General features: G+C 41.8%; 1 protein-coding gene and 1 long non-coding RNA gene across 2 annotated transcripts; one reads left to right on the top strand and one right to left on the bottom strand.

Annotated features, from left to right (window-relative positions):
* LOC128124028 (extracellular calcium-sensing receptor-like) lies at nucleotides 1-25,118 on the top strand (the record flags this gene model as incomplete). Its single annotated transcript, XM_052760263.1, has 6 exons — nucleotides 1-167; nucleotides 9,545-9,836; nucleotides 13,996-14,793; nucleotides 16,880-17,089; nucleotides 21,803-21,926; nucleotides 25,090-25,118. Coding segments are annotated over 6 exons (1,620 nt in total), but the record flags the coding sequence as incomplete, so codon positions are not given.
* LOC128095119 (uncharacterized) lies at nucleotides 17,590-20,233 on the bottom strand. Its single transcript, XR_008213161.1, has 3 exons — nucleotides 20,134-20,233; nucleotides 18,303-18,403; nucleotides 17,590-17,753 (listed from the first exon to the last, which is right to left on the bottom strand). It is a non-coding gene; the product is annotated as an uncharacterized LOC128095119 (long non-coding RNA).
* Nucleotides 25,119-25,146: the final 28 nt, after the last annotated feature.

Raw genomic sequence — 25,146 nt, 5'->3', positions numbered from 1 at the left:
TCTGGGTCTGCCTTTTCTGCACCAAGATCCTGGCTGTTGCCAAGGCAGAGGCCTCACTTTGACCGTCCTGGAGATGTAATAGTGGGGGGCAGCTTCTCCATCTTTTACCTCTCTATTGGTAACCTGTCTGACTTCACTGCCCCACCATCTGGACTTGTGGCTTCAGGGTAAGTGCTTGATGTGGGATAGGATTCTCTTAAATCCAGAAGCAGCTTTACAAGCTTGTGTGAAGTTTTGGATAAGGGTTGATTCTCATAATCTGAGATAGATGGCCACCACTTTTCTCTGTGTATACATGCACTAGTTCTGTTTTTCTCCTTTTACATCACTTCTGTGTGTCTGTCTTTCTTGTTTGTACCAGATTAAAGTATAGGCTGCTCATGTACTGGCTGTAATGTATGTGCTCCAAAGGCCAGAGGGTGATTCTTGATTCTTTTGTATATCCTTGGTTCCCAATGTAGTGTCTAGGTAGGTGTGGTTGTTGAGTGCGTTAATGTGTTAATAATAGATTTTTCATTATTTATTAGCCTCTCAGATTCTTCTGTACTATATTCCTTTTGCTTGTTATTTTTCTAAGCCTCCTAAGCCTCTAACTCACTAGGTAGTCAAAGATGACCTTGAATTTCTGATCCCCCTGCCTCTACCTTCTGAGTGCTGAGATTATTGGATCATATCACCAACTCAGTTCCTTAGGTGCTGGAGATCATACTTATGACCTGAGCCATCCACAGTCCCACTTTAGGATATTTTTGTCCCAGCTTTTCCAAGACACTGTTGTATGCATTAGTATTCAAAACAAGCATTTGGGATATTATTTGATTTTTAAATGGTTGTATTTAGCTTTATTGCTTTTTAATTGCTGCAATGACTGAGCATAGGGTGTATGGCTGCACTCCTGCCTTCAGGAAGCTGAGGCAGGAGCATTATTAGTTACAGGCAAGACTGTGTTACGTAATGAGACCTGAGTCATAAAGAGTTGGTAAGAGAGTTTTCTAAACTAAGTACCATCATTTTTTGTTTCTTCTTTTCATTTTTATTAAGACATTTTCTATTTACTTTATATACCAACCACAGATTCCCATCTCTTCCATCTTCCCATCCCCTAGCCTTCCCTCCCAAGCCACTGCCCCCATTCCCATATTTTCCAAATCAAGGTCTCCCATGGGGAGTCAGCAGAGCCTGGCACACTCAGCTGAGGCAGCTCCAAGCCCCTCCCAGCTGCACCAAGACTGTGCAAGGTGTCACACCCTAGGCACTGGGCTCCAAAAGCCTGCCCATGCACCAGGGAGCAGGTCCTGATACCTCTGCCTGGTGTCCCCTAAATAGTTCACGCTAAACAACTGTCTCCCATATTCAGAGGGCCTAGTCCAGTCCTATGGTGGTTCCATGGATATTAGTCCACAGTTCACGGGTTTCCCATAGTGTGGCTGGTCATCTCTGCACATTTTCCCATCATAATCTTGACGTCCCCTGCCCACAGAATCCCTCCTCTCTGTATATGATTGGATTCCTGAGCTCAGCCTAGTGCCTGGACGTGGATCTCTGCATCTGCTTCCATCAGTCACTGGATAAAGTTAGGGTTTTCACTAGACCAGTCACCAGAGTAGACCAGACCAGGTACCCTCTCAGTCATTGCCAGTAGTCCAGGGTGGGGTCATCCTTGTGGATTCCTGAGAGCTTGCCCGGCACTCTGCCTCTTCCTATTCCCATGATGTCTTCATTTATCATGATATCTCTTTCCTTACTCTACCAATCTGTGCCTGTTCCAGCTCGATCCACCCATTTCATTATGTTGTCAACCCCCATTCTTTACCCTTCATTATCACCCCCCCACTCCCAGTTTGCTCATGTAGATTTCATCTATTTCTCTTTCCCTGGGATATCTATGTGTCTTTCTTAGGGTCCCTCCTTGTTAGCTAGACTCTGGAGCTGTGGGATGTAGTTGGGTTATCCTTTGTCTTACATCTACTATCCACTTATGAGTGAGTATATACTATGTTTGTATTTATGAGTCTGGGTTACCTCACTCAGGATGATATTTTCTAGTTCCATCCATTTGCCTGCAAATTTCATGATATCATTGTTTTTTACTGCTGAGTAGTACTCCATTGTGTATATGTACCACATTTTCTTTATGCATTCTTCAGTTGAGGGACATCTAGGTTGTTTCTAGGTTCTTGCTATTACAAATAATGCTGATATGAACATAGTTGAGCATGTGTCTTTGTGTTTAGATTGAGCATTCCTTGGGTATATGACCAAGAGTGGTATAGCTAGTTCTTGAAGAAGACTTATTCTCAATTTTCTGAGAAGCTGCCATACTGATTTCCAAAGTGGCTGTACAAGTTTGCATTCCCACCAACAGTGGAGGGTTGTTCCCCCTATGAAGACATAAGCTGTCTTCAGTGTTTTTGTGTAAGGTGTAAGGTGGTATCTCAGAGTTGTTTTGATTTGCATTTCCCTGATGACTAAGGATATTGAGCAATTCCTTAAATGTCTTTTAATCATTTGACATTCTTCTGTTGAAAATTCTCTGTTAAGCTCTGTAGCCTATTTTTTTTTAATTGGAATGTTCAGTATTTTGAAGTCTAGTTTTTTGAGTTCTTCATCTATTTTGGAGATCAGCTCTTTGATCTGGGGTTGGTGAAGATCTTTTCCCATTCTGTAGGCTGTTGTTTTGTCTTATTGACCATGTCCTTTGCTCTACAAATGCTTCTCAGTTCAGGAGGTCCCATTTGTTAATTGTTTCTTTCAGTGTCTGTGCTACTGTTGTTATATTTAGGAAGTGGTCTCCTGTGCCTATGCATTCAACTACTTCCTATTTTCTCTCCTATCAAGTTCAGTGTAACTGGATTTATGTTGAGGTCTTTGATCCACTTGCATGGCGACAGATATGGATCTGTTTACAATCTTCTGTTTATTGACATCCAGTTATGCCAGCACCATTTGTTGAAGATGCTTTCTTCTTTCCATTGTACAGTTTTGGCCTCTTTGTCGAAAGTCATATATTCATAGCTGTGTACTTTAATGTCAGGGTCTTCAGTTTGATTCCATTGGTCCACATCTTGGTATTTATGCCAGCACTGTTGCTAGAGTTTTCCTGCCTGGCCCACAGTCAGGACAAATTTCTCTCACCTGCCAGTCCCACAGCCGCTCAAACCCGACCAAGTAAACACAGAGACTTATATTGGTTACAAACTGTATGGCCGTGGCAGGCTTCTTGCTAACTGTTCTTACAGCTTAAATTAATCCATTTCCATTCATCTATACCTTGCCACATGGCTCGTGGCTTACCGGCATCTTCACATGCTGTTTGTCATCATGGCGGCTGGCAGTGTCTCTCTGACTCAGCCTTCCACTTCCCAGCTTTATTCTCCTCCTTGTCCCGCCTACACTTCCTGCCTAGCCAATGGCCAATCAGTGTTTTATTTATTGACTAATTAGCAACACATTTGCCATACAGAACACCCCACAGCACAGCACCAAGCTGTTTATATTACTATAGCTCTATAGTAGAGCTTGAGGTCAGGGATGGTGATGCCTCCAGAGGTTGCTTTATTTTACAGGATTCTTTTAGCTATCCTAGGTGTTTTTTCCATATAAAGTTAAGTATTGTTCTTTCCAAGTCTGTGAAGAATTGAGTTGGGATTTTGATGGGTATTGCATTGAATCTGTACATAGCTTTTGGTAAGATTGCCATTTTTACTGTGTTAATCCTACCTATCCATGAGCATGGGAGATATTTCCATTTTCTGATATCTTCTTCGATTTCTTTCTTCAGAGACTTAAAATTCTTATCATACAGGTCTTTTACTTGCTCAGTTACAGTTACCCCCAAGGTATTTTATATTATTTGTGGCTATTACAAAGGGTGATGTTTCTTTGGTTTCTTTCTCAGCCCATTTATCATTTGTATATAGGAGGGCTACTGATTTTTTTGAATTAATCTTGTATCCTGCCACCTTAATGAAGGAGTTTATCAGCTGTAGGAGTTCCCTGGTAGAATTTTTGGGGTCACTAATGTATACTATCATATCATCTGCAAAAAGTGAAAATTTGACTTCTTCGTTTCTAATTTGTATCCCCTTGATCTTCTTTTGTTGTCTTATTGCTCTGGCTAGAACTTCAAGTACTATATTGAGTAAGTATGGGGAGAGTGGACTGCCTTGTCTTGTTCCTGATTTTAGTGGAATTGCTTTGAGTTTCTCTCCATTTAACTTGGTTGTTGCTGTTGGCTTGCTGTAAATTGCCTTTATTATGTTTAGGTGTGTTCCTTTTATTCCTGATCTCTCTAAAATCTTTGCAATGAAGGGGTATTGGATTTTGTTGAAGGCTTTTTCAGCATCTAATGAGACGATCATGGGTTTTTTTCTTTCAGTTTGCTTATATGGTGTATTACATTGACAGATTTTTGTATGTTGAACCATCCTTGCCTCCCTGGGATGAAGCCTACTTGGTCATAGTGGATAATTTTTTTGATGTGTTCCTGGATTCGGTTAGCCAGTATTTTATTGAGTATTTTTGCATCAATGTTCATGAGGAAGATTGGTCTGTAGTTCTCTTTCTTTGTTGCATCTTTGTGTGGTTTGGGTATCAGGGTAATTTTAGCCTCATAAAAAGAGTTTGGTAATGTTCTTCTGTTTCTATTGTGTGGAACAATTTGAAGATTATTGGTATTAGCTCTTCTTTGAAAATCTGGTAGACTTCTGCACTGAAACCATCTGGTCCTGGGCATTTTTTCATTGGGAGACTTTTAATGACTGTTTCTATTTCCTTAGGGGTTATTGGTCTATTTAAATAGTTTATATGGTCTTGATTTAACTTTGTTATGTGGTACCTATCTAGAAAAATGTCCATTTTTTTCAGATTTTTCCAATTTTGTGGAGTATAGGTTTTTGAAGTACCACCTTATGATTCTCTGGATTTCCTCATTGTCTGTTGTTATGTCTCCATTTTCATTTCTCACTTTGTTAATTTGAATGCTTTCTCTCTGCTTTTTGGTTAGTTTGGATAAGGTCTTGTCTATCTTGTTGATTTTCTCAAGGAACCAACTTGTTCTTTCATTGATTCTTTGTATTGTTCTCTTTATTTCTATTTTATTGATTTCAGCCCTCAATTCGATTGTTTCCTTCCTTTGTTTCTCCTGGGTGAGTTTGCTTCTTTTTATTCTAGAGCTTTCAGGTGTACTGTTAAGTCACTATTGTGAGATTTCTCCAACTTCTTTATGTGGACATTTAGTGCTATGAATTTTCCTCTTAGCACTGCTTTCATGGTTTCCTATAAGTTTGGGTATGTTGTACATTCGTTTTCATTGAATTTTAGGAAATCTGTAATTTCTTTCTTTATTTGTCCTTGATACATTGGTGATTCCATTGGGCATTATTCAGGTTCCATGAGATTGTAGGCTTTCTGTAATTTTTGTTGTTGTTGAAATGTAACTTTATTCTCTGGTAGTCTGATAAGATACAGGAGGTTATTCCAATTTTTTTGTGTCTGTTGGGATTTGCTTTGTGACCAAGCATGTGGTCAGTTTTAGAGGAGGTTCCATGGGGTGCTGAGAAGAAGGTATATTCTTTTGTGTTTGGGTGGAATATTCTGTAGGTATCTATTAAGTCCATTTGAGTCATAGTGTCTGTTAGTTCCCTTATTTCTCTGTTAAGTTTCTGCCTGGTAGACCTGTTTATTGGTGAGAGTGGGGTGTTGAAGTCTCCCACTACTAGTGTATGAGGTTTGATGGGCGATTTTTGCTTTTGTAATGTTTCTTTTACAAATGTGGGTGCCCTTGCATTTGGGGCATAAATATTCAGAATTGAGACTTCATTTTGTCGGATTTTCCCTGTGATAAATATGTAATTTCCTTCCTGATCTCTTTTGATTGATTTTAGTTTGAAGTCTATTTTATTAGATATTAGAATAGCTACACCAGATTGCTTCTTAAATCCATTTGATAGGAAAGTCTTTTCCCAGCTTTTTATTCTGACATAGTGTCTGTCTTTGAAGTTGAGGTATGTTTTTTTTTATGCAGCAGAAGGGTGGATCTTGTTTTCATATCCATTCTGTTATCCTGTGTCTTTTTATAGATGAGTTAAGACCATTGATATTAATGGATATTAATGACCAGTTATTGTGAATTCCTGTTATTTTTTGGTGGTAGTGTTATATGTTTCCCTTCTCTGGTATTCATTGGTGTGGGACTATCTATTGCCTGTGTCTTCATGGGTGTATCTAACTTCCTTATGTTGGATTTTTCTTTCTAGTGCTTTCTATAGGGCTGGCTTTGTGGAAAGATATTGTTTAAATCTGGTTTTATCATGGAATATTTTGTTTGCTCCATCTATGTTGATTGACAGTTTTGCTGGGTGTAATATTTGGCATCCATGGTCTCTTAGTGTCTGTATATTGTCTGTCCAGGACCTTCTGGCTTTTAGATTCACCATTGAGAAATCAGGTGTTATTCTTATGGGTCTGCCTTTATATGCATGTTACTTGGCCTTTTTTCCTTTGCAGCTCTTAATATTTTTCTTTATTCTGTATGTTTAGTGGTTTGATTATTATGTGGTGAGGGGACTATGTTTTGAATCCAGTCTATTTGTTGTTCTGTAAGCTTCATGTATCTTTATAGGCATTTCCTTATTTAGGTTGGGAAAGTTTTCTTCTATGATTTTATTGAATATAATTTTCTGTGCCATTGAGTTGGTATTCTTCTCCTTCTTTTATTCCTATTATTCTTAGGTTTGGTCTTTTCATGGTGTCCCAAATTTCTTGGACATTTTGGGTCACAACTTTGTTGGCTTTAGTGTTTTCTTTGACTGATGAATCTATTTCCTCTATCGTACCTTTAATGCCAGAGATTCTCTCTTCCATTCTGTTGGTTATGCTTGCATCTGTAGTTCCTGTTCATTTACTCAAATTTTCCACTTCCATCATTTCCTCAGTTTATTTCTTATTTATTGTCTCTATTTCGTTTTTCAAATCTTGAACTATATCTCTCACTTGTTCAATTGCTTTTTCTTGACTTTCTTTAGGGGATATACTGATTTCTTGCATTTTTTTGTTTGCCTTTTCCTCTAATTATTTAAGGGAATTTTTCATTTCCTCTTTAAACATCTCTATCATCTTCTTAAAGTTTTTTTTTAAGATCGATTTCTTCTGTTTCTTCAGTGTTGGGATGTTCAGGTCTTGCTGATGTAGCTTCTGATAGAGCAATATTGGTTTTTATGTTGTTGACTATATTTTTACACTGGCGTCTACCCCATCTCTTTCTCCACTTGGTCTAAGCGGTGTCTGTGTCTTAGGGAGCATCTCTTGGTCCAGTGGGAGCTCTTGGTCTAGTCGATGCTGATGGATTCTTCATCTCAGGGAGCAACTGTTAGTCCAATTGGCGATTGTGGGCTCTGTCTTAGGGAGTAGCTGAAATCTCTTAGTCCAGTCTGGTGCTGGGAGGCTCTGACTACCATCATTTTATAATCAGCTACATATGCAAAAGATTTTCACTACTGATTTTTCACCTTTATCATGATTTATATTACTTCTTTTGAGACAGTATCCTACTTTGTGCTCTGACTAGTCTGGAACTCCTTGTGCAGTTCATACTAGCCTTGAAACTCAGGATTACAAGCATAGGCCAACACAGTGGCCACAATGGCTTATCCTTGAGGTTTTTTGAGAGAAGGTCTTACTGTGTAGATGATGCTAGCCTAGAACTCACTATCTTCCTGCCTCCATAAGCTGATTTCTGGAATCACAAATGTGTGCCACTATACCTGGATCCCATATTGTTTTTTAAGAAAATGCGTAGTAATTGTATGTATGTATTGGGTACAAAGATGTATTTTTTTTTTTTTTGGTTTTTCGAGACAGGGTTTCTCTGTGTAGCTTTGCGCCTTTCCTGGAACTCACTTGGTAGTCCAGGCTGGCCTCGAACTCACAGAGATCCGCCTGGCTCTGCCTCCCGAGTGCTGGGATTAAAGGCGTGCGCCACCACCGCCCGGCTCACAAAGATGTATTTTAATGAACATTTACAATATAGAATATTTCATTAACTCACTAACAAACCCATCACATTGCATACTTATGTTTTGGTGATGTGAACATTTAAAATCCAACCTGGGAATTGGAGACCGGAGAATCTGTAAGTGAAGCTCTTAGGTTCTGGGGAAATTTCTGTGTTGGTGACTTGTCTGCTGTGCAAGCCTGAAGACCTGAGATTGAATTTCCAGCACCCATGTGAAAGCCCAGCATGTTGAGAATCTGTAACCCTGGTTAGGAACAGTGAGACAGGCAGATTTTAAAGGTCACTAGCTGGCCAGTCTTACTGAATGGATGAGGTCCAGGTTCAGTGATATAACCTGTCTCAGAAAATAAGGTGAAGAGGGACCCTTGAGATGCCTTAAGGGGTAAAATGCTTGGCATGCAAGCTTTATAGATGACCTAAGCCCTCTCTGAAACCCACGTAAATGAGGGAGGAGAGAATTGACTCAAAAGGTGTTTCCTGACCTCCATATGTTGTAGCATATTTTGGTCTGCTGACACATCATATACACACATGCACACAGAATAATGTTTTTTAAAGGTGGAGAAGCAATTGTGAAAGATATCCTGACATCCCATCAGCCATTCCCCACCTTGGGGATATACCCATGCACACACATAATAACTCTGCCACACACAAACACACACACACACACACACACACACACACACACACACACACACACACCCATGCTTGAAGACACTCACTTTGTAGACCTGGCTGGTCTTGAACCCACAAAGATTCACGTGTCTCAGGCTTCCCAGTTCTGGGATTAAAGGTGTGTGCCACGACCACCAGGCTGTGACCAGGGCTATCTGTGTGGTTGCAGATTTGGAACTGTCCTTGGAGCTTGGTGGGTTCACGTGTTGGGTACATGACTGAAGACAATGAGTGTCTTCTTCACAAAATACATTAGTTGACAATAGTTCAGCAGGGAAGAGTAGGTCCACACAAGGAATTTTCCAGTGCATGATTGGCTGCTGACAGGCTCACAGGTCTGCAATATCTGAGTCATGTCCTAAAGACAGCATTTCACATCTCTTCTCCCTGTATTCTGGGTTTTGGGTTCAGTACTTCTGAAATAGATGTTAGTTACTATAAATTGTAACCAGTCATACAATGTAATAGATTTTTACTTTGTTTTCATGACACAGAGTTTCTTTATGTACGTTTGGTAGCTGAGTCTGGCTATGTAATCCATGCTGGTCTCTAACTCAGGAAATCCACCTGCTTCTGTATCCTGAGTGCTGGGATTAAACAGGTGTCCTACCACACCAGATTATATAATACATCCTTACTTATCCCTCCTGTCTTCTGAAACTGTCCCCTCTGATTACTGTCTCCACGTTCCCTCTGGCTTCCCTTTATGTATTCTGAACTGTGCTCCTCTGCACATCTGTGTGCAAGATTTGAGGAGATGTAGGATTTACATGTATCCCTTGAGTCACTGTGTTTATTCTTGTTCCATTTACCCCATCATGGATGATGAATGTGGGCTTCTCTTTCCCTCAGCGTTTCCAACTGGGGCTACCGGGTGGCCCAGAGTTTCGTCTTTGCCATCGAGGAGATTAATAGGAGTGCTCACTTGTTGCCCAATGTGACCCTGGGCTTCTCTATTCGAAACTCTGGGGACACAGTGCATGGAGCCCTCCATGAGACAATGAGCTTTCTCACGAGGCAGCAGGAGCCCATCCCCAACTACACATGCCAGCATGGCTCTCCTCAGGCTGCCTTGGTTGGGGACACGCGGTCATCCCTGTCTGTCTCCATGGCCAGACTTCTGGGACTGTACAAGTTTCCCCAGGTGAGTTGCTGAAAGTCTTCTTCCTTCCTGATTGTAGTGCAATCCCTTACTGATGATAGTGAAAACAGTGGTTATGGTCACAGTAGTGAGCAGCTCTACTGTGCAATCCCTTACTGATGGTAGTGAAAATGATGGTGATGGTCACAGTAGTGAGCAGCTCTACTGTACAATCCCTTACTGATGGTAGTGAAAACAGTGGTGATGGTCACAGTAGTGAGCAGCTCTAATGTGGAGCCAGGTTTTTGCAAATATTCTCTATGTCCAAAATGGTTCTCCTACAAGTGTAGAAATGTTGGAGAGAACTATCCTCCCTCTCATTGATGAGGAAACTTAGACAAACTTTTTAAAAAATATCTTTTTAAAAATTTACTTTTTATTTATTTATTTATATTTTAATTTTATAATTTGATTTAATTTTACTTATCAGCCACGGATTCCCCCGTCCTCTCTACTCCTACCCCCCCACCCTTCCTCCCAGGCCATCCCCCATTCCCATCTCCTCCAGGGCAAGGACTCCCCTGGGGATTCATCTCAACCTGGTAGATTCAGACCAGGCAGGTCCAGTCCCCTCCTCCCAGGCTGAGCAAAGTGTCCCTGTGTAAGCCCCAGGTTCCAAACAGCCAGCTCATGCACTAAGGACAAGTCCCAGTCCCACTGCCTGGGGGCTTTCCAAACAGTTCAAGCTAATCAGCTGTCTCACTTATCCAGAGGGCCTGATCCAGTTGGGGGCTCCTCAGCTATTGGTTCATAGTCCATGTGTTTCCACTAGTTTGGCTATTTGTCCCTCCTCTTTCTCGCCGATTGGACTCCTGGAGCTCTAAGAAATGGGCTATAGAGCTAAAGGATTTACTTATTTTTATTTTTTATGTATGTGTGTTTTGGTTTTATGTATACGTATGTATTACATGTGTGCCTAGAGCCCATAGAAATCTGAAGAGGGCATTGGATTTCTTACAACGCCATTAAAGAAGTAACCATTTGATCAGGTCAGAGCCCTTAGCATTCGATCACTTCCCACAGCCCATTGGCTGGGAACTGTGTCCCCAACATGTGAACCTTCCTGTAACATCGCAGATTCAAACCATAATAGTCACTTCAGGGGCTGGGATGTGGCTCTGTTGCTAGAGCACTTGTCCAGCACACACAAGGCCCTGGTTCTAAACTCTAGTGTTCCTGTAATATAGCAGTCAGAAGGTGGAAACAGGAGGATCCAGTGTGCCATGTTATCCTTAGCTATATAGTGAGATTGAGGCTAGCCTTGGCTAGTTGAGACCCCTTCTCAACATATATATATATAATAAATATATATATAATATATATATTATATATATATGTGTGTGTATGTGTGTGTGTGTTTGTGTGTGTACACACACACATGTATACATACATACACAAATGTATATGTATATTCATGCTGTACATTAACATAAGTATTGTATGAAGATTCTGATTTAAATCCATTTGCTTTTCACTATGAAGTCTCTAAATTCGGGGAAATTCCAGTCTCTTGGAATGTCTCACATTTGTTAATTTTTTTTGTAAGAAGGGGTTTCCCCTGTCCCTTGAAACTGAATGGTGTAATCCACAGAACTGTATCCAAGGACTTACCTATCACCACTTTAGTGTATATTCTCACTGAAGTGCTTCTGAACTTGAGGTTTCTGTAAAGTTTATAATTTTGTTTCTTGAGACACAGAGTCTTACCCTGAAGACCTAGGTGCCTTAGAACTCACTATGTAGACCAGGCTGGCCTTGAAATTGCAGATACATTCTCATGCCTCAGCCTTCCAAATGTTACATTACAGGTGTGTTTCACCATGCCCCGCTGTAAGGCAGGATTATTTTTTTTTTTGAAATTATGGCATAATCAATGTATGTGTATGTGTTTCCATGAGTGTATGCTTCTCTCTCTCTCTCTCTGTCTCTCTCTCTACATCTATGTGCATGCAGGAGTGTGTGTGTGTGTGTGTGTGTGTGTGTGTGTGTGTGTGTGTGTGTGTGTGTAAGTGTATGAAGCTCTGTATCGTTGTGGAGGCCATTAGAGGCCATCTGGTGGCCTACTTCATCAGTCTCTACCTATCACTTTGAGGCAGAATCTCTCCCTTAACCTAGGGCCCATGTTTCCTTGGCTAGGGTGGAAGAAAGTAAGTTCTATCTATCCTCCTATGTGCACCCTTCTTGGAGCTGAGGTTACAGCCATGAAAGGAGCACCAAACTTGTTATGTGGGTACTGGGATCTGAGCTCCTATCCTTATGATTTTGCAGCTAGTGCTTTTAACCACTGAGGCATCTTTCCATCCCATCTCATTTAGGGATATTTTAATGATTAGAAACTTCATTTCTTACTCTGAGTATGATGACATACACAACAGAAAGCTTCATTTATGTCATTGGTGGTGGTGTGTGTGTGTGTATGTTGAGACACCAATTCTCCATGTAACCCAGGCAACCCGGAACTCTAGTTCCTTTTTTTTGTGATTCCTAAGTGCTGTGAAATATCGTGACCGGAGCAGAAACTTGATATATTGAACTTACCTTAAGAACTTCTAGTTTTTGAACTTGTTGGGCTGCCCGATAAGATTTAGTTTAATTTGAATTTCAGGAACTGGAGAGATGTTTCAGAGGTTAAGAGTACTCACTGGCTGCTCTTCTAGTGGATCCAAATTCAATTCCCAGCACCCACATGGGGACTCACAGTCATCTGTAGCTCCATTTCCAGCAATGGGGCTCCTTCTGTCCTCCAAGGACACCAGACACACATGTGGTGCACATCATACAATCAAAACATTCATGCATGGAAAAGAGTAAATATTTGAATATCAATGTAACAATGAATTATTTACAGTCAAACTTATTCTCAATATTTCCATTAAACTATAATTTGTCATTAGTTAAAAATGTATGTGTAATTGGATATGTTTATAAAAATGATCATTGTTTGTAATCAAACTTAACTGAATATCTTCTGTTTTATTGGAGAGCCTGGCAGGACCACCTGCATGAGATTGAGTCAGCCTTATCACTGAATATGAACCAACAAGATGCTAGGGCCTCTGTGTTAAGACAATAAAACTTTTACAGATCTTGTAGTGGTAGGAGAAGGGTTTGCATTCACACCCTGAGGCTGAGAGCCACATTCTGAGCCCCTCAAAACAAACACAGACACAGATTCCCCAATCGTCACATCTCCAAGAACTCTCTCTTTTGAGAACATGATACCATCTCTTCCTTGACAACATGTCAAACCAGGCTCCGATTTGTCTGAAAACTGGAAAATCTCACAATGGTGGTGTGATAAGAGCCGATTGTTATTCTTGCAGGTTGGTTCCTACCAGGAACTGACTGTTTCATACCAGGGAGAGTGAGATGGCTGATGGGGTAAAGCTGCTAGCCAAGCATGATGACGTGAGATTCGGCCTCTGTGATCGACATGGTGGAAGAAGAGACCCAGTTCCCACAATTTGTCTTCTGACCTCTATACATGTACTATCCCACCATACACCACACCACACACACAGACACACAGACAGACACACAGACACACAGACACACACACACACACACACACACACACACACACACACACACACACACACACGGAATTTCAAAAGAAGAATATAACAGTTGGTTGCAAAGCAGAGAGTCATACCAATCTAAGCCGAGGTGCAAGAATGAAATATTAGGGGGCAGGTGAAGGACAGATGCTGAGAGCAGAGGAGGTAAAGCTATGGTTCTGGGCTTCATTCCAAAAGCCACAGGGCTGTGTCAGGGATGATCAGCCAGTGAGGGGCACACAGCTGCCTATAGAACCAGCACAATTCTCAAATCAGGATGCTCAAGTCCTTCCCTGAAAATTATTTATGTTTTAAAATTTAATACACATTCATGTGTATGTAAATGTCTGTGTGAATCTATGCTACAGATGCAGGAGGAAGCCAGAAGAGGGTATCAGATTTCCTGGAGCTGAGTTACAGGACAATGTGAGCAACCTGATGTGGGTACTAGGAAATGAACTTGGGTATTCTCCAAGAACAATAAGGGCTCTTAACTGCAGAAGCATGTGTCCATCCTCTTCCTTCCCCCATTTAAACCAGACAATCAGCCCATGCTTAAGTCCAGATCTCATACATTTTGTTATCACCTTGCTCTTCCTTGACAGGTCAGTTACTCATCCTCACTACCCAGCCTCAGTGACAAGATCCAGTTCCCATCTTTCCTGCGAACTGTAACTAGTGACCTCATATCCTCCCTTGCAGTGACTCAGCTGATAATTCACTTTCAGTGGTCCTGGGTGATCATTCTGGCCTATGATGATGACTTTGGGCAGCAGGCCAGCTCTCTGGCCACTCAGGAGCTGAGCACAGCTGGTGTGTGCATTGAGTACACCCTCCATGTTCCTTCCCATGAGTCCCTGGGGAAGATTGAAGAGATTGTCCAGAATATGCAAAAATCCACAGCCAGGGTTGTTCTAGTTTTCCTAAGCAGTTCCAATTTCCAGCCCATCCTGTATGGCTTACTGGCTGTCCCTGTCTCAGGCCAGGTCTGGGTCAGCAAGAACATTCTTCACATGGTGCTCACCATCACCATTCCAGGCATTTCCCAGGTACTGCACAGCACATTTGGCCTTCTGTATCACAGCAGCAGGGCAATTGGCTTCCCTGAGTTCCTTGCTCACCTGCGGCCCAGCCAGACCCCCGAAGACATGTTTATAAAGAAGTTTTGGGAGTTCACCTTTGATTGTACATGGCCCCACCAGAGCAGCACAATGACAGAGGGTGTCCAGTTGTGCTCAGGGAATGAGAGTCTGAAAAACAAGCAGCATCCTTTCCCAGAAGTGAGTCAAATTGATGATGCTTACACAGCTGTCTACAGCATTGCTCATGCCCTGCAAGACATGATAACCCATGGGCACCAGCATGGGAAAGTAACCAACTCTCAGGATGTCCAACCCTGGCAGGTGAGAGAGGCATGTGGAGTGGGTGATTCAGGTATGTTTGGGGAAGAGGACATTGGTTCCAACTAGAGTATAGAGGTGAAGCTGACTGTATGCTCCAGCAAGGATGCCTCATACTTGCAACTGAGAGGAATCTTAGAAGGAGCAGTGGACAAGGATTCCATGCTATGTGTGTGATCTCAGATAAGTTCTGTCCATGTGGCTTGCCTAACTTTGCAAATACAGGATGCCTAGTAAAATTAATATTTCAGATAACAGTAAATAGATTTTTTAGTGTCACAAATTTAATTTTTGGTAAACAGTTGATGACTTTTAGCATAGGCATGCTGCAAAATCAGAATTTCAAACAGATATCCAATGCCATTTATTTATTTTTTATTTTTTTTGATATATGGTACAAGTCTGTGGGCACATGTGTGTGGGCATGGAGACACATGTTGTGGGGAGCACACTCATGTGTACAATATATGGGAAGGCCTAGGATGATGAGGAATCATCTTTCAATCCTCTTCTATCTTGCTTTGGGGCAGAGTCTTTCACTCAAACCCAGAACTTGTTGATGTGTTGAGTCTTGCTAGCCACCTTGGTCTGGGCATCTCCTGTCTCCACCTTCTGAGGATGTAAGTAGAGATTGGCTGCCACATCCACCTGACATTTACATGCATCCTGGAGATTTGAAGGCTGATACTCAAGTGTTGATGACTAGTTTTTTAATCACAGAGCCATCTCCTAAGCCCTTATTTATTTTTCTATTTTAAGAATATTGATAATTTCATACATTTATCTATATATTTTGGCCATTTTGCCCTGAGTCTTTATCTGTCTTTAAATTTGTCTGAAGTCTGTCTGTCTATCCATCCATCATCCATCCATCCATCCATCCATCCATATATCTATCTATCAATCTATATATCTGTTTATCTTTTCCAAGGCACTCAGGGTAGAAAAGGTCCCAATTGGTAAGAGGACCCCTGGAAGACACGTTGCTCACTGATGAGGTAAACAGTGAGAATCATTGCCAAGGAGGGGGTATGGTTTCATTACCGAAACTCAGATGACCTGAGTTTCCTGTATGTGCCTGGTGAAGATACATATGGTTGTAAACCAGAAGGAGAGTGATAGTTGTTGGCATTCTGGCTGTGGGTGACAGATTAAAATTTATAGGAAGCCAGGCTTGGAGGCCCATGCCTGTCATCCTAGCACACAGGATATTGAGGCCAACTTGGACTACAAAGCAAGATCCTGCCACAAAATTAAAATATGTGAGTGTTGCAATGTCTGTGTGTAATCTATGATGAAGATATAAAGTAAGTTGAGTGAGGAGCTGAAAGGCTATAAACATTCTCTTGGTATGGAAATATGTGAGTTCCAGACAAGAGGATGAGAAGTCTCACCATGGGTAGAAGTGATTGCATTGCAGATGGCAGGGACAGCATGTGTCAAGACCCTAGAATGGAGCAAATAGAAGAGCATCATGGACGGGACTGATGAGTAATGGGAGACTGTTGGGAGTGAATGGGTGGTCTAGGTGGGCTGGGGCCAGTCTGTGGAAGTCCTGCTAGGATTTGGAGTCTACTGAGTGTGATGGGAAGACTGAGGACAGTAGTGCACAGCCAAATGAGACCCTGGAGCAGGAACCACATTGTCATGTTTTTGGGTTTAATTTTAAGGCTATTGAGATGGCTCATTGGGTAAAGGCACTTGTCTCCAAGCATAAGTTGGATTCTGAGTCCCCCATGGCAGCAGGAGAGAACATTCCTGAGAGTTGTTCTCTCGATTACACAATATGAGTGAGCTACACACACACACACACACACACACACACACACACACACACACACACACACACACACACACTGTACTAGGTTTAAAATTATCTTGATTAAATATTATGTATTATTACTTAAAGCTAAAACATATTTGGAAGTCCCTGAAAATATCACAGGTCTGTGATCTTCCCCATGCCCAATGGGACCAGTCCATGGTTGAAGTGACTCTGTACCATTGCAGAGGTGAATGGTATATGCTATTTTGGACAAGACTCCAGACCTGCCCTGGTTTGTGTACAATGTCTCCCTTCTGTTTTCAGCTGTTTCAAGCCCTCAGGAAGGTGCACTTCAAGACTCCTGATGGAAGCGAAATTATATTTGATGCTAATGGAGATTTGGTGACAAAATTTGACATTCTCCAAGGGCAGAAGACCCCTGAGGGTGTATTTCACTTGGTCCATGTAGGCACGATAGACCCTCAAGTCTCTTTGGGGAACAAAATGAAGTTCCATTTGATGGAGGATCTTCATGTGAGTTGCCTGAATGCAGAGATGACTCTTGTCCAAGTGTGTTAAGATCACAGGGAAATTCCAAGTCCAGGATTCCTCATCTCCATTTGTGCATGAAGTAGATGTAGCCCTAGATTGGGCCAGTCAGGGATAACTGGCTATGCTGTTTACCTCATAAGAGATCTTTCTCTGCATGATCTTGATTCACAAACCAAAATGAAAATATAAAAGCTGGTATTCGGAGATGGCTCAGTGGTTAAAGTATTTTGTATGCAAGTACAAGAACCAGACTTTGGATCTCCAGAACACTTGTACACGATGAGTGGGCAGTGTGTTCCACCTGTAATTTCAGTCTTGGAAGGTGGAGAAAAGGAGATTCACAAAGCAAACTTGCTAGTAAGACTAGTCATATCAGTGAAGTCTGGGTTTTACTTTGAGCCTCTGCCTTAATGAACATAGTGGAAAAGCAGTTGAGGATGATTCCCAACTTTAACCTTGGGCCTCCATATATACTTGTCCATTCAAGAACATGAACCCACATGGATGTATAAGTGCACATACAAATATTTACACCACATACACATATAAAAATAATGTTGGGGAGAACATAAAAGACGTAGAAAATAGAATGAGTATCTGCAGCTGGTGCTCCCTTGGAAGTATTTTCAGTGTCTGTGTTCAGGACCTGCTCTGAGAAGAGGATGATAGTGACTTACTTTCCCATGGTCTATCTGGGTCATAGACTCAACAGACACTCAGTGTACTTGTTGTGTTAATATTTTTTCACCCACTATGACAAATACCTGAGACACAGTTTGAAGTGAGGAAAAGTTTTAATTGCCTCTTGGTTTGAGAGATTCAAGTTCAGATATATCCATTTTTTTGTGTGTATGTGTGCTTGAGGCAGTATGTCATGCGTGGCAGCAGGCATGTGTGGTGGAAGAGGTTGCTCCATTCATAGGGCACAGGTAGGGAATGTGGGGAGCCAGATTGATTAGATAGGTAAACAAGTTACATCTTACCAGTGCATAGCCCCAGTGTCCCACTAATCCTAACTAGATCCCATGTTCTATTTCCATTATGTAGAATAATTAGTCAAATTATTAATCCACTGAGGAATTAATACATTGATTATGTCAGAGGCATTGTCTTACTTAGGGTTTCTATTGCTGTGAGGAGACATCATGACCACAATATCTCTTATAAAATAAAAGCATTTAATGAGGTGGCTTACGTTTTCCCAGGTTTACTTGGTCCATTATCATCCTTATGGGACATGGTGGCATGCAGGCAGAACTGGTGCTCGAGAAGGAGCCGAGAGTCCTACGTCTCGACCTGTAGGCAACAGGAAGTGAACTGGGTCACTGGGTGTGACTTGAGCACAGATGAGACCTTGTAGTCCATCTCTAGTGTCACACTTCCTCCAACAAGGCCACACCTACTCCAACAAATCCACATCTCCTAATAGTGCCACTTCCAATGAGCTTATAGAGGCCTATTATGTTCAGACCACCATATTTCACTCCTTACCCCTCTATGCTTGTAAAATTATCATAATGCAAGTGCATTGAGTCCAATTTCCAAAATTCTCACTGTCTATCATAGTTGAAACAATGTTTAAATGTCCAAAGTTCAAAGTCTCTTTTGAGATTCATGCAGTCTCTTAACTATAATCCCCTATAAAATCAAAGTTAAAAAAAAACAGATCACATTCTTCCAACATATAATGGCACAGGATGTACTTTATTGCTCCAAATGAATAAAAGGGAGCATGGTGAGGAAATAGTGGACCAAAGCAGGACAGGTGACCAGGTGGGAAAGCTCTAAACTGCATATTTATGTCAGTTGTTAATACGTTCCTCAAACTCCAACTCCTTTCATCTATGTTAACTGCAACACACTTCTCTCTCTTGGGCTGGTTCCACTCCCTGTTAGTAGCTCTCAGCAGCGGGTATCCCACGGCTCTGGCATTTCCAACATCTTGGGAACTTCAAGGCAATTCAGGCTTCATCTTCAAAGCTTCAAGCAATGACCTCTTTAGGCCTCCATTCAGGGACTTCCTGGACACATGACTTGCCTCAGCAGCTTTCCATAGTCTCAGAGGCAATTTCCATAACACTTTTCTTCTAGCCTAAGAGCCAGAACCACATAGCCAAACTGCCAAGTTCTGTTGCTTACTGGTACTGGAACATGGCCCTCTCATTCAATTACATGTTTATCGCTTTCTGTTTTTGATGTTTTCCTTCACTGCCCAAGCTTGGCTGTCCTGAAACTGGATCTGTAGACTAGGCTGGCCTCAAAGTCAGATACACCTGCATCTGCCTTCTGATTTCTGGGACTAAAGTTGTGCACCACATACCTGACTTTAAGCTTTTCTTTAATTCCTTTTCACAAGTTGGAAATTTAGCTGAGAGGGATCTTGCCCTGTGGTCACCAATCCCCTTATTCCATTTCTTAATCTGTTTATCACCTTGAACACAGGACGTAGCTCCATTCCAGGTCCTGGTGTTCCTTTTCTCCTCAAACTATACATATTTCATATTTTTCCTGGCTCAGCTTGTTCCTTTTCATTATAAATCTTTCTTAGAGTTAACACTAACAACCACAGGACACAGTCTATATTTGGCTATATTGAAATTTCTTCTGCCAATGGAATTAATCCAAAACTCTTCATTTTAGCCTCAGGCAGATTATTTGGACAAGAGCAAAAAGCAATCACACTCTTCAACTAATTATCAAAAGAACAATCTCTAGGTCACACATTAGTATTCTTCTCTTCTGAAACTTCTTGAGCAATGCCTACTGTTCATCTAATCACACTTAGCACCTCGGTCTCTGTGCTCCTACTAGAATGGGCCAGTAAGCACCACTTAAAACTTTCTACTGCTTTTCTAATCGACTTTCCCATGATCCATATTTATTCAAACAATAACATGATCAGGCCTATCACTTTAATACCCCAATCCCAGTAATCATTTTCTGTCTTAGGCTTTCTATTGCTGTGAAGAGACATCATGACCATGACATCTCTTACAAAGGAAAAACATTTAATTTGGGTGGCTTACATTTTCAGAGGTTTAATCCATTACCATCTTGGTGCAGCATGGTGGCTTGCAGGCAGACATGATGCTGGAGAAGGAGCTGAAAGTCCTACATCTTGACCTACAGGCAACAGGAAGTGAACTGGGTCACTGGGCATGGTCTAGCATATATAATACCCCAATGCCCACCCCCATAATGACACACTTCCTCCAACAAGGCCACACCTACTCCAAAAAGCCACATCTCCTGATAGTGCCACTCCCTATGAGTTTATGGGGGCCAATTACATTCAAACCACCACAGGCATCAAGATCCAATCATTCTTTAAATACCCACTGCCACATAACCAGTGGTCCAACACAGGAGACTTTGGGAAACATTTGAGGTTCAAGCCCTGACATTTACTAACACAATGAGAAGCAGTGTTGGGATAGTTATGTCTATGTGTGGAATGTGGTGCATAGAAATGACTCAGCTGCCTAATACCAGTGTACATAGAGTTCTCTCCTCTACAACTTGATCTACCATTGTTCTGGTGGCATCTCCAATCAAGGCTTTCCACATGAGAATGAGGTTCCCTTTCTTATATTTCTCAAGCATGAATGACACATGCTATGTGTTCCAAGGACTTCTTTGAAGAACCTTTCAATGGCCTTGATCATGGGAGGGTTTTCTGCTGTCTTCTGTTGTGGCAGTGATGGCAGCATGCCACACTTCCATCTTCCTAATCCTTGCCTGGAGGTAGGGCTCCGCTAAGAAAAACTGAGTTATCCTTGGCAGGTCCAAGGTAAAGGAGAGGATGATTAAGTGTGGTGTGAAAGTGTGTATGTGTGTGTGTGTGTGTGTGTGTGTGTGTGTGTGTGTGTGTGTGTGTGTGTGTATGTGTCTGTGTGTGTTGAGGGGGGAGTCAGTACTTAAATTTTTCTCTTACTGAAGCTGGATGATATTTTAATATTAGGGTTTAAGTGAAAAATAGCAGTGTAGTCAAACTGTAAATCTTAACAGCTTCACATGGGAGATGGAGAAAAGTAAGAGAGACTATCATGTCTTCTGAGTTAAACTTGGAGTACATCAAGCAGCCCCAAGGCTGTGGAGAGCTTCAGAGAAAGAAATTGAAAGCCATGAGCATCAAGGAAATCATGTCCAGGCTGTGGACTTTTGAATGGCTGCCAATACTTAAAATCCTTTTCAAAGATTTTTGTGCATATATGGAATTTTTCCTGCATGTATTTTTGTGTACTGTTGTGTGTGTCTGGTGTCTGTTCAGGCCAGAAGAGGACACAGGATCTTCTGGAACTGGAGTTACAGTGTAAGCTGCTATATGGGGGCTTGGAATTGAACCCTACTCTTCTGAAAGAGCAGCCTGCACTTTTAACCACTGAGCCTTCTCTCCTGTCCCATTACCTTTAATTGTTGGTATAGGATTCCCAGAGGGACTGGAAAGACAACATATCCAACTGTTTAGCTATGTTTTTGAATCCCTTAGTCAAGTAAGTCAGATGCAGTCATTCCTATACACCATTCAAAGGTCCCTCTCCAGTCTGACATCTGATGGGATAGACGTGTTTTTCTGACAGTCATCTATGCCATCTAGAGTTATGTGAGGAAACTGTTCTGTTCTGGTTCTCAGGCTGAGGTCAAGCATCTGTATTCCTGGAGAGTCACTGGTGATACTGTGCTCACTGTTACTAGGTGCCCAGCTCTGTCTGCAGTGAAAGCTGCCTTCCAGGGTTCAGCCAAGTGCCCAGGCTGGGAGTCCCCCACTGCTGTTTTGATTACAGTCCCTGCCCTGAGGGACAGTTTGCAGACCAAAGAGGTAAGGGCATGTGGAGCTGGAATCTGAGGGTCAAGAGGGCACTGTGAGCCTCCTGTACGTGTCCTTTGTCTTTGTTACTGTTCTACTGCTGTGAAGAGACATAATGACCAAGACAGGTTCTAAAAGAAAAGCATTTAACTGGGGACTTATTTAGAGTATCAAAGGGTAAGTCCATGACAATCACGATAGGAAGCATGGCATCAAGCAGGCAGGCATGGCACTTCAGCAGTAGCTGAGATCTTACCTTCTGATCTACAGGCTGGCAGAGAGGTGGAGAGTGTGCCTAGTGTGGGAATTTGAACTTTTTTTTTTTTTTTTTTTTTTTGGTTTTTCGAGACAGGGTTTCTCTGTGTAGCTTTGCGCCTTTCCTGGGACTCACTTGGTAGCCCAGGCTGGCCTCGAACTCACAGAGATCCACCTGGCTCTGCCTCCCGAGTGCTGGGATTAAAGGCGTGCGCCACCACCGCCTGGCCGGAATTTGAACTTTTAAAGACCACCCTCATTGACACCCTTCATGCAACAATGCTACAACTCTCAATCCATCCCAACAGTCCACCAACTATGAACCAACATTCAAATAAATGAGACTGTAGGTTATTTACAGTCAAATCACCGCATCCATCCAGTGAAATATTGCAGTCTTTGCTTTTCTGTGGACACCAGCCAGAACCCTAATCTTACAGCTGTTCTTAGTTACATGCTTTGTTGAGACAGACAAGTGCACTACCCATAATTGGGGTGTAGAATGAATACTCCCCTAGCAAACACTGCACATCCTTGGCCTCCAATCAAGAATCAGCTACTTCCAGAAGCTTCTAGTAGTCCTGTAACAGAACCCTGGCTTTTGCTCACACTGACGAATTTCACTTGCTTTTTAAACCTCTTGTAAGTGGAAATGAATGGTAAATGTTCTTTTGTGATTTTCTTCCTCCTATTTATTAGTGGGGTTCATTCCAGAGGTTGAATGGCAGCAGACCACCACATTCCATACTGTTTGAGCTGCAGAACTTATTCCTTCACCATTCTGAAAGCAGGAAATGCAAAGCTAAGTTATCATTAGGGTTTGTGTTGTGTGTGGCCTCACTCTTGCCCTGACACAGTCATCCCCTCACTGTGTGTTCTCATTTCATCATGTGTGTGTGCATGTGAGTGTGTGTGTGTGTGTGTGTGTGTGTGTGTGTGTGTGTGTGTGTGTGTGTGTGTGTTGTATCCTCTTGTTTTTGGTGTGTAGTTTGATTTTGAGACAGTGTCTCACCCACAGCCATGGCTGGCTTGAAACTCCTAATGTTGACCAGTCTGTCCCCAAACTGATAGAAATCTACCTGCCTCTGCCGCTCAAGTACTGAGATTGAAGTCATTCCAGACACACCCAGCCCCAATTCCCTCTTCTAAACAGGATAGCAGCCCTGTTGGAATTAGGGACTAATTCTAACCTGGGGACACCATTTAAACTTTATTACATCAGCTCCAGTTTACTTATGGCAAAGTATGTCCCATTTTGAGGTGCTTAGAGACAGGACTTGAAGAAATGAATTTTGGAGGCACAGCTCAGTGTTAAACCTTTTTAATTCAACCAGTTACTGCTACTCTTGGAAAGAAATGAACCATTAAAAACTCACAGAGGAGACAGGTTGTACTGGCACATTCCTATAATCTCAGCACTCAGGAGTCAGAGAAAGGAGGAACTTTGGGGATTTTGGTCTGCCAGTATAGTCAACTCAGTGATGTCCAGGTTCAGTGAGAGATCCTGTCTTAAAACCTAAGGTAAAAAGGGGGCTGAGGAGATGCCTCAACAGTTAGGAACACCCACATGGTGGTTCACAAACCCATGTACCTCAAGTTTCAGGGGAACTGATGGCAAATTCCGAGTTCTGCAGGCACCAGGCATGCACATGATTTCCATACATAGGTATAGACAAAACAGTCAAGAAGTAAAATAAAATAAGGAATTACAAAATAATAAGCTTCAGAGTCTGGTGAAATGGTTCCCCAGTTAAAGTATTCCCTGTCAACCCTGACAGTGTGAGTTCAGTTCCTGGGACCCGCATGGAGGAAGGTGAGCACCAAATTCCTGACAGTTGTCCTGACCTCCACGTGCACACCTTGGCATGTCTGAGCCCATGCACACATACACGCAAACAATAATCAAATAATTTAGATTAGAAAAATAAGGAAGGGGAAGTGGTTGAGCAATAATATCTGATGATAATGTCTGGTCTTGAGAAGAATGTGCATCCACTTACATGTATGTGTGCACACCCAAACCTGCACATACACAAACTCACACAATTTAGTATAGTGCTACAGGCCTGTAATCATAGCACTTGAGAGGATGTGGAAGGAGGCTTAGGAGTTGAAGGTCATCCTCTGCTACTCAACAAGTTCAAGGCCAGCCTGAGTTGCATGTATTGGTAAAATTGATCACAATTGAGACAGTTAGAAAGGGGAGCTGACAGGATGGCTCAATGGGTAGAGGCACTTACCATTGACCTTGGCAACCTGGGTTTGATACAGAGGACCCATATTTTGGAAGGAGATAGTTGACATCACTAAGTTGCTGTGTTACCTCTGCTTTCTACCAGAAGCACCCCCTATCTGCATACACACAAAATATAAATGTAAATTATGAAAAGGGTGATGAAGTGATGATGATCTCAAGTGTTGCTGAGGGTGTGAGGAAGTGACAGGCTGATCATAGATCTCTCCTTTGTGTTTTGAGATCATTAGTAGTGGGGATTGAATCTTTCATTGACAGTTCCTTCACAGACTTACCATGTGATTTAGCAATCTCACAGATATATACCCAAGAAAAATAAAAACACGTCTGCAAGGACTGTAAATGAACCTTCAAGGAAGCATTATTTAGGCACTAAAAGTTGAAACACTCAAAATATTTATCAGTTTATGAATGTTTGGTATGACTTACTCATCCCTAGGACGTTATTTGGCAATAAGAAATAAATATAAGGGCTGGAGACATGGCTCAGAAGTTAAGAGCACTTGCTGCTTGCTCTTCCTGAGTTTTGAGTTCAATTCCCAGCAACCACATGGTGGTTCACAACCATCTATAGAGAGATCTGGTGCCCTCTTCTGTTATGCAGGAATACATACACTATATACATAATAAATAAACAAATCTTAAAAAAAGAAATAAATATAAAAGATATAGAATACTGTCTAATATGTGGTTAAATACTGAGAATTTTATAGTGATTTAAGG

The sequence above is a fragment of the Peromyscus californicus genome, unplaced genomic scaffold (genome assembly GCF_007827085.1).
Source record: "Peromyscus californicus insignis strain IS unplaced genomic scaffold, ASM782708v3 Scaffold_4__1_contigs__length_199733344, whole genome shotgun sequence".
NCBI classification, from domain to species: domain Eukaryota; kingdom Metazoa; phylum Chordata; class Mammalia; order Rodentia; family Cricetidae; genus Peromyscus; species Peromyscus californicus.
This window is presented reverse-complemented; position numbering and strand designations above follow the sequence as displayed.